The sequence below is a fragment of the Poromitra crassiceps genome, assembly GCF_964638095.1.
Source record: "Poromitra crassiceps genome assembly, chromosome: 1".
Taxonomy (NCBI): Eukaryota; Metazoa; Chordata; class Actinopteri; order Beryciformes; family Melamphaidae; genus Poromitra; species Poromitra crassiceps.
This window is the reverse complement of record NC_139623.1, coordinates 10,616,685-10,626,887: the sequence shown is the minus strand read 5'-3', so window position 1 is coordinate 10,626,887 and position 10,203 is coordinate 10,616,685. Positions and strand designations below refer to the sequence as shown.

Here is a 10,203-nt window from a genome sequence, read left to right as displayed (position 1 = left end):
GAGAGGGAGAGAGAGGAGAGAGAGACTGAGGGAGAGAGAGAGGGAGACATTGTGCACATGCCAATAGGGCAGGCAAGGCCACACAGCAGCTGAGCTGCGGGCAAGGCCACACAGTGTCCGAGCGGTGAATGCGAGCTGCAGGGCCAACTTGGCCAGCTGCAGGTCAGGCTCGCCCGCTGCGCGTAGAGCGCGTAGCGCGCGAGATGCCTAGTCATAATAAAGTTGCGTAACGATGTTCTTTTTAGGGGTCTTTGTCAGAATCTATTATCTTATAATTAGAGTTATTATTATCATCATCATCATCATCATCAGTATATAAATGGGAGCTAAGGCTCTGTTTTTTTCTGTCCCACTGTGATGTCATAAGTCCCACTGTGACATAATCAGTGATGTCATAAATCCCACTGTGACATCATCAGTGATGTCATCAGTGATGTCATAAATCCCACTGTGACATCATCAGCGATGTCATAAATCTGACATCATGAGTGATGCTTGTCTCATTGGCCACACAGCCGAGCTGCGAATGCGAGCTGCAGGGCCAGCTCGGTGAGCTGCAGGATGTGCGAGCCTAGGAATCGAGCACGCGTAGATCCCTAGTATCTGAAATTTCCCCTTTCACGCTTTCTTCTGCATAAAGTGAGGGGTGTGTGAAGCAACTATTTGGGAATGATGAACATTAATTATCACATCTATTATCAAAGGGAGCAAGTGGGCAATGTTCTCTGTTTAAATTTTCGTCCCAGAAGTGATGTCATAGGCATTGTGACATCATCAGTGATGTCATAAGAGGCATTGTGACATCATCAGTGATGTCAGGCATTGTGACATCATCAGTTATGTCATAAGGGGCATTGTGACATTATCAGTACACACACACACACACACACACACACACACATGCGCGAAGGCAAGTAAACTTAAGGGCAATAACATTTTGTGAGCAACACACACACACACACCCGTGCGCACGCACGCCAATAGAGCAGGCGAGGCCATGCAGCAGCCGAGCTGTGGGCAAGGCCGTGCAGCACCCGAGCTGTGGGCGAGGCCGTGCAGCAGCCAAGCTGCGTGCGAGCCCCGCGATAACCAGGCGGGAGGCATTATGGATTCGGGTTGTCCGTCTGTCCGTACGTACATCCGTCCGTCCGTATGTCCGTCCGTGCAATGTTCGTTAATATCAAATCTGAGGAACGCCTTGAATTTTGTCAAATTTGCCTCAAACGTCAACTTGGACTCAATGATGAACTTATTAGATTTTGGTGGTCAAAGGTCCCGTTGGTGTGCCAGCACCCTGCGTGATAGCCTGCCGCCATCGGTGTGTGAATGGGTGAATGTACTGACTGTAAATCGCTTTGGATAAATAAAAGCGCTATATAAATGCAGACCATTTACCATTTACCATAATTAACTCAAATCAAAGTTGTTAGAATTATACAGTACATCAGTACAGTAGTGCACCAACAAGGACTAATTTCTCTATTCATTGATAGCTTTGTATCGACCCATGGGTAGCCTGAGTGCCAGAGACTTACTGTAGAAGAAGAAAAGTTACTGTATGATGCAACATATTCCCATGAAACGTTTATTTTTTTATCTTGTCTTGTATATCGTGCATGTGAATATCCAGCAACACAAAAATCAGTGTGCCTGTGCAACCCCCTGCAGTGAGAACCTCAAGCAAAATGGCGGACATTCCTTTTATTCAGAGTGGAAAATGCACCGTCAGCATGAGTGTGTTGTGGCCGCATGCATGTATTGTGGTGTTCGTGTGACAATAAAAGACGGGCTTGTCCGTTACGAGTTTTTTTTTTTTTTTTTTTTTTTTCAAGGAAGGTGGTGCGTTCAAATCCAGGTGTGTCATTTAGTCATCAACAACAATGGAACAATGCAACTTTCCATGAAATATTTGGCCATTATGAATAACTTTAACAAAGTGGTTGCAATGAAATGATGATGAACTCCCAGGCAACACAAAAACAACCTTAACAGACTATACTATTTCAGGCTGCCTTTTTGATAAAGTAAGTTCAACTTATTTGCAAAGCTTTTTCCCTGCCTCCATTTGGTGGCAAATGCTTCTTGGACATACAGTAAATGCCACCAAAGATCTCTAAAATACATCAGCTTTTCAGGCCATTAACTTGTAAACAATGAATTAGGTTTCTATCTTTGGAAAAATTATAATATTATGCTTGGACCCTATCAAATCCTACAGGAAACACAGGACTTACAGGACTAGGATACAAGGAAGCAAACATGCAAAATCATGCACAGGAATGAGGAAATATTAAAGCATAAAAACTCACTGTCCCATAGACTGTTGCACACAACAACCTGACACTCGCACAAACCACAAGGTAAGATCAAGACATGATGCCACCTGAAATGTGATAGGAACCTTGTGATATTGAATTTTTTTCTAACTACATATTTGTTGTTTTTCCTTAGATGAAGAGTCTACTTCTACTGGTGATGCTGAGAGCATGTGCTGCAGCTCCTCAAGGTACTGTACTATATATACTGTATATATATATATATATATATATATATTCAAGTAATAATTACATACTGTAGGTGATTTAAAAAATGAATTACTTAAAAACAATCCCAATATTACTCAATTACTGTTCAAGTAACTACACACAGGTTTAGGATGGTAGCTTCTCAAATTTAATGGCATGATAGGGAATAAGGCTTGTAGGTATAGGCTTACGGTATATTGATTTCATCATATCGACATGTCGATGTGATCAAATACATTTCTAGAAAGTAATTTACACAATTAAGCGTTGGCTGCTGCTAATATAAACCTTCCGTATAGATTGTTCCTTGAATTACTGTAATGGGTACAGAAGGTGTTTCTAAGGAAACTATACAGTCATTAAACTCAGGCTGTTACAATTTCTAATAATAATAATAATAATGATTGGATTTATATAGCGCTTTTCTAGACACCCAAAGCGCTTCACAGGAATCATTATTCATTCACACCATTCGTACCAGTGGTGGTAAGCTACGGGTGATGTAGCCACAGCTGCCCTGGGGAAGACTGACGGAAGCGTGGCAGCCATTTCGCGCCTACGGCCCCTCCGACCACCACCAACATTCATAGACATTCATACCCATTCATACGTGGGTAATTCTAAGTGTTTACCTTCTTAATTACAGCTTTAATAACTTGGTAATTTACTATGCTTACCATATACCCGGAAAGTGCCTATAGTGACCAAAATCTCTAGAATTCATCATATGTTTTGGTGTAATTCAACAGCTAAAACTGAACATGAGGTTTCAGAGTTAATGAATATAGCAGGGTGTGTGGGGATGTATGCAAGACTGAAATGAATATTAGATTTGCAATGTTTCAACTCTAGACTCTCTATTTGAATGCTAATGTAAAAAATATATCCAATTTATCTGTTTAGAAATTACCTATACTGCCCATAGGCATATGTAAATCATTTTAATTTAAATACCGTATATTTTACAGCTAACAATATGTTATTTCATTCAACTGAGTTTCTAATAAACTAGTAGATAAACTAGAAATGGAATAACAATGAAACAAATTGAACCATTAATGTTAAATGTTAATACTGTACAATACATGTGTGCAACACACACGTTGTACTGTAAATATGTAAAATACTGTACATAATATATCCACTGTAATGATATTTGTAATATTTCTTAAAATGTTTTACTGTAACACTCCTTGATGTTTTAAGCAAAAAAGTTGAAAGCAAATTTGTTCCATTACATAGATTCACTTGACGTTACACAGCCACATATAATCTTCTATAACACTTGTGCTTTCCCCCACTTGCAAACAGGAATAATAATAATAACAATAACAATTACAATAATAATAATAATTATTGATGATGATGATGATCATCATCATCATTATCAATAATAATAATAATAATAATAATAATAGTAGTAGTAGTAATAATAATAACAATAATACTATTAATAGTGATATTATTATTATTATTATTAATAATAATAATAATAATAATAATAATAATAATAATAATAATAATAATAATAATAATAATAATACTAATAATACTAATAATAACCATAGTAATAATAATAATAATAATAATAAATTACATGCAGTATTTCCACTGGATATTTTATTTCTGTCTATAATTTGTTCAGGTGTATTTGCATTTAGATTTTGCATTCTGATTTTTTGACTGTTGTTTTAGATCTTTCAGGTCAAATGTTTACCTTCCCACAACAGACCAACTCAACTCATGTGCAGCTGGAAACATCAAGAGAGGAATTCAGTGCTGTAACTGTCTGTCTCAGGTATTGTAAACATGTTTGTTGTGCGTGATGGGACCCACTATATTCCTGACTGTGAAAGGCTTGATACATGTGAATTTATTTGTATTCCTACAGGTCCTTTACAGACCTCAGCAGAAACCATGCCATGTTCTCTCTGGCCACGCCCTCTTCCTTCAATGACTTCCTGATTTTCAAGAGTACTGCAGACAATCAGTTTGATCTGAGTGTCAGGAACAGTGATGTGGTTATTGCAGGGCAGGACTACAAGCTGAACACATGGCACTCTGTTTGTGCCACCTGGGACTCTCAGTCTGGTCTGGGGCAGTTGTGGCTGGATGGAAAGCCCAGTGCCAGGAAATTCATCAGCTCTGGATCAAACATCACAGGAACACCTATCATTATCTTAGGACAGGTAGCAAAGTTTTGCATTAAAATGTATAGTCTTCCTTTGAATTTTTTTTCCCTTCTCTATACCTATAGATCTCTATCATAAAAAAAATACTGTTATTTATCAATCTGATTCCTTTTGCGACAGGACCAGGATTCCTATGGTGGGCGGTTTGACAGGAGCCAGTCTTTCACTGGTATGATCTCTGATGTCCACATGTGGAACTATGTCCTTTCATCCTGTGAGATCCAGCGCTATGTGGATGATCTGAACTTCACCCCAGGCAATGTGCTCAACTGGAGGGCACTGCAGTTCCAGATCACTGGAAGAGTGCTGCTGGAAAATAAACAATGTAATGAATGTCACTAAATGGTCAAGACCTTCATTGTCTTCAAAAACAGACTTTCTATACCTTTGTACAGTGATAGTGAAGTGATAGCGTTTCCAAATGGTTTACCTGTCTCCTCTGTATCAAGTATAACATTATTTCCAGCTTTCTCTTTTGTTAAACATGTCACTTGTAACATTAATTGGAATATCAGGCTTTTTCCTTTTCAGTTCAGCTTTGGTGTAACTCTCTGATTGTGCAATGTGGATTGCTGAATATCTCCAAATAATAATGTAACTCTGAACTTAGCAAACTGCTTTTGGTGGTGTTATTATATCCTCAAATTATTTTGTCATTGGAACAGTGTATTTCTAATCTCTAACATTATATAGCATGTGCTGACATGGCTGGGTTAGCTAACATGCAGGAGCTAGCTAGCCATTGTAGCTGTGTGCTGTCATCTGCTGCTCCCCCGGACAGGATGAGCAAGGCCAGAATGCCAGGCCCGAGTTTTTGTGACCCAGTCCATCCCACTGCACTTGTTGTTTATGTCCTTATCCACTAGCGTTCACTAGAGTGGTCAAATTGTGGTCACCTCCCTCCCCAATCGCAAGTGTGTAAAACAATAGTATGTAATCACAAGCATGCAAAATAAGACAAATCAAGAGTCCGTGAATGGGATCATTAAAGTCTTTCTGATTCTGATTCTGATTCTGATTTCATTCCCGTCTGTCTCATATATAATATTCCATATTATTATGCTTCTCTAATCAATCTGACTGCAGTTTAAATACTGCAAGCATGTAAATACGCTACACTCTAGTAAGATCAAAGTGAAAAGAATGTTCTAAACGCATCAGCTAGAAAAATATAGCCTACCCTATGTCATGATGAGATTAGATTGGTGAAAGTTTGTCCAGAATGATATCGTTTTGCTACCTTTTCTTCTCCCCTGCTGCACAGGTAGGATGATGCACATAAATATAGCCTACATTATGTAAAGTCATTGCATAAATGTGTTTTTATTGTAAAAGTAAATGTGAAGTAGGGCCAATTTATTGGAGCGGACATCACAGTAGGACATGACAGTAGAACCGCGTTACACTGTCCCTCATCTAAATCACGTTAAATCTGCGAGGGATATATATAGCCCCAGGATGACATATATGTTTCACATAGGGTTCTGTTTTGATTTCGATATTTTATTTGGTCCAATATTGAAATGTTCTACAATTGCATGTTGTGTTAACATTAAACATTATTTCTATCTACCTTTCTATCTATTTAGGCTCATTTGGTTGCTATTTATTGTCGAAATATAATATCCTCAATGCATGCTGGGAGATTTGGTGAACATTTGTTTGGGCAGAATGATATCGTTTTCTTCTGCCCCACTGCACAGGGAGGATGATGCAACAGCCTCTGAATGACAGGGGCTCAAAACTGTCATGTTACAAAAACTGTCATGTTGTTAAAACTGTCATGTTGTTATACTACGTATGGTGGAACAACTTATTTTTCATCGGTCTTTGTGACTGTCTGAGCGCGAGTGAGAGAGAGAGAGGGGGAGAGTGTGAGATCGGCAGAGGAGACCTGTGCGTAAATACGCAGAGGAATATCCGCGGTGCACTGAATAAGGCCTGGTTTTCAAAAGCGCAAAGCGCTAAATTAACGCCAGGGGGGAATATATCGTTAGGCCGGTATTTAAGGCCGAAACGCCAATTCTGGCCTATTCTGGCACTGCGCCATGCCTCTTTGGCATAAAGCGCATTTCGGGGCCTAAAACCATGTTGCTATATTCCCGAGGCAGGCGCAAGGCACGTTATTTTGCGTTTAACGCCAGTTTTTGCCCCTAAGGCCTGTGGGAGAATAGGGCCAAAATGGCTAATACTAACATTTAAGAGCTAGCAAAGTCTGCCCATGTAGGCAGCCATGTTGCCTGCTTAGAATTTTCTCCTAGCCATGAAGACTGATTGACAGCTGTCATGTCATGTTGAAATTGGGTTGAAATTTGATAGTACTACATGTACAGTAGGTGATGTAAGTGTAACGTGGCGCACTTTACCACATTAAAAAAACTGTTCAATTGTCCGACAACGCCACCTAGGTTGTAGAGCCTAGGACTCTGATTGAAAGAAAAGGCTGCACAGGTTCTTTAAAATAAGGGGTGAGCAGAGCTAAAAACCACTAAAAACCCAAGGTAAAAAGTAATAACAATGTTTATTACAAAGAATGTTAAAATAGTTGTCCCGGCCCAGCCCCAAGTCCACTGCTTTCACCGATGATCAAACGCTCCGTTCCACCGACACCTCGCCCGGATCCCAGGTCCTTCTCACGGTGCCACACACCTCGCCTGTCTCCTTTTCGTGGGGTTGCTGCTGCTGGCTGGCTCTCCTGTCCTGGGCTGTCGGCCTCTCCTGCTTCACGTTGGCTGGGTTCGCTCTCAGTTTGAGGAGGAACGGCAGCTTTGAAGAGACTGGGGAGCCCCACCCCGCCCACGGCTCCCAGTTCCAGGTGGAGCGGCTTCCGGGCCTTCCCCCTCTCTCCTTCTCCCCCGTGAATCCGCCACGGTCGCCCATAGGTACGCGTAGGAGAGAGGGGTACTCCCAGCCGAAACCGCTCACACCTGCATCTTACCCAAGCCGCGGGCAGGGCTACACCCGGCTCCCCATCTCAGCCACTTCTCCTCTGAACTCCTGCTATCAGCACGGCATCTTCCTTCCCCTCTGGTCTTCCTGCCTTTGTCTGTGGCTCCTGCTGCTTATATCCCCTCACCTGTCACATGTGCTGCCTGCACAGGTGAGGGTATGCCAGGCCCGGTTCTACGGGGGTGCAAAAGCATGCATTGCACCCTTATTTTAATTGTCTGCATGCTCAGTTGAAAAGTTTTTTTTTTTTTTATAAATGCTACAGCTGCACACTTACTGATTAAACTTGAATTATAGTTGTTGTTTTTCTTTGTTCTTTGATGTGATTTTATGGCTTTTTGGCACCTATATGTAACCTTTTAACGTTGAGATCATTGTATTATCATTATATGGTCCAAATATTTCAGTAAAGCACTTGAAACACTTGAAATATTCTTGCTTGGGTGGTATCATTCTACTTGAAATGATGGTCAAATGCATTATTGGGCCGGGCATCTGCACCCCTTCCTATCTAGGATGCTCCCCTAGTCATCTTGTTCTGGAACCGGCCCTGGGGTATGCCTGCACAGGTGAGGGTACTTTCTCTGATTGCAGCCACAGCTAGCAGTGGCCTTCAGGGACAGTCAGACACAACATACAAGCATTACGTTTACAAATAATCTGAAGTCAAAAACTGGCCCCATCACATAAGCATACTGTAGATTGAATTATGAATGAAGACAACATTGTTGACTTTTGATGTGAAAAACCAAAGAAATTGGACATTTGTGATTTTTGTTTGGCATACACTGTATGACCAGGGATGTGATCTAAAATCAAATAAAAAAGTCAATTTTCATTTCAGCTAAACTTTAATGCCTTATTCTGCATGACCATAATTTCTACAACTATTAGGCCATTAACTAAGAGTTTTCCCCCAATAACCTCTGCTTATTGATAGTAAGTAAGGAAGTTATTGTAAGTGAATTACAAATGATTTGCTCAGTATGGGCCATAAGGTGGTAGTATACCACAAAAGCATATTAAAGCAGAATTTAGGTATAAATTGTGAACAGAAATCTTTGAAATTGGTTTGAAATCACTTCAGTTGATCCATGTCCCTACTGCACTAAACCAGCTTGTTTTTACCACTGAGAGGATCAGATTATTCCATCATGACATTATTTTAATCATGAGAGACCAGTGGGTAAAATTTGACAAGCAAGCTTTGTTGACAAATAGCATGGCAACTAATTTTGACGTAATGACTCCGTGGTAAGATGACCCTCTTCTTGTGGTGAGAGAGGAGGGCATCTACTCAGTCTAGGATAGAGAATCCCCCCCCCCCCCTTCCCCCGTATGGAATTCTTCAGGAGTCAAGACATTGGTGGTGGACTGGGGAGGTGGGTGGGGCGAAACACAGCTCCAGAGAAGACGATCGGCCCAGGTACAGCCACCACTAAGGTGAACGGCCAGGAAGAGGCTGATGACGCGCTGACCATGGCTATATATACTGCCACGTCATAGGCTCAGCAGCGACGTCATAACGGACGTCATATTGACAGGGGCTGATTGGCTATAGAGGATGGGGTGATGAGTCATGAGACACGTCATAACAGATGTCACACTTGACTTATGTTGAGAGCTGATAGCTATTGTGATGAGGTAACGTGACTGGTCTCCATCTTGAAAGTCGCTCGAGACCAACATTATAAAGAGATATCATTTTCCTTCTGCTTGATCCAAGTCTCGCTCAAGTCTCACGAGAGTTGCGTTTGCCGGAAGTCAGCTGTAGTGTGGCGGAAAGCTGGGACTGGGAGCTGCCATGTTTGTTTGGACTAACAGATCGTGTAGCTGAATTATTTTGTAAGTTGTGGCTGAATATTTATCTGATTTAGAGAATATGGATGAGGCATTTGAATTTGATGGCCGCCCGACGGTATTTATTTGAGCCGGACTAACATACGCATTACAAACTGAAGAGCGAGGGCAACAGGAGCTTCTATCTCTACCAATGTGACGGACAGACAGACAGACAGACAGACAGACAGACAGACAGACAGACAAGAGAGAAGAGGAGCAGAATTGCTAGTGACTGGTGCGCAGACTGGTTCTGTGGTGAACAGCCAGGCACCTGCTCGCTCGAGAATTGATGCTTCGGGGTATCGGCGTGTTTGCATCGGCATTCACCATGTGGAAGTAAAGTGAAAAAACTCATTCAAAGAAAACAGGATGCTAACAAAAGAGAGGAATGCATTCTTGACAGACTGGAGGACATAATGTGCGTTCTTTCTTTTTCAGCTATAGCAGGCTACTTACTTGTGTAACAAGTTAAACTACATTTTGAATAAACATGTTGAAGTGCAAGCCTGGTGACAGTTATAGACATATTTAGTGGGGGAAATACTTCTTAATGCAGAATAACATGAGAATTAAAAGCAACAGCATATAGTTTGAGAAGTAAAACTGAATCTTACACTGCCAAAGAGTATCCCAGAAGACAAGCTGTAGTCTAACTTACAAAATAAATCTGAAAAAACTATCCCTTTCACACTTTT

At 41.0% G+C, this 10,203-nt stretch overlaps 1 protein-coding gene across 1 annotated transcript; it reads left to right on the top strand.

The window, feature by feature from the left end:
• Positions 1 to 2,273: 2,273 nt before the first annotated feature.
• LOC310788589 (C-reactive protein-like) lies at positions 2,274 to 5,723 on the top strand. Its single transcript, XM_083650120.1, has 5 exons — positions 2,274 to 2,360; positions 2,452 to 2,506; positions 4,221 to 4,323; positions 4,417 to 4,714; positions 4,838 to 5,723. Exons 2-5 carry the CDS (start codon positions 2,452 to 2,454, stop codon positions 5,057 to 5,059), a joined length of 678 nt encoding a protein of 225 aa, XP_083506246.1. The 5' UTR covers positions 2,274 to 2,360; the 3' UTR covers positions 5,060 to 5,723.
• Positions 5,724 to 10,203: the final 4,480 nt, after the last annotated feature.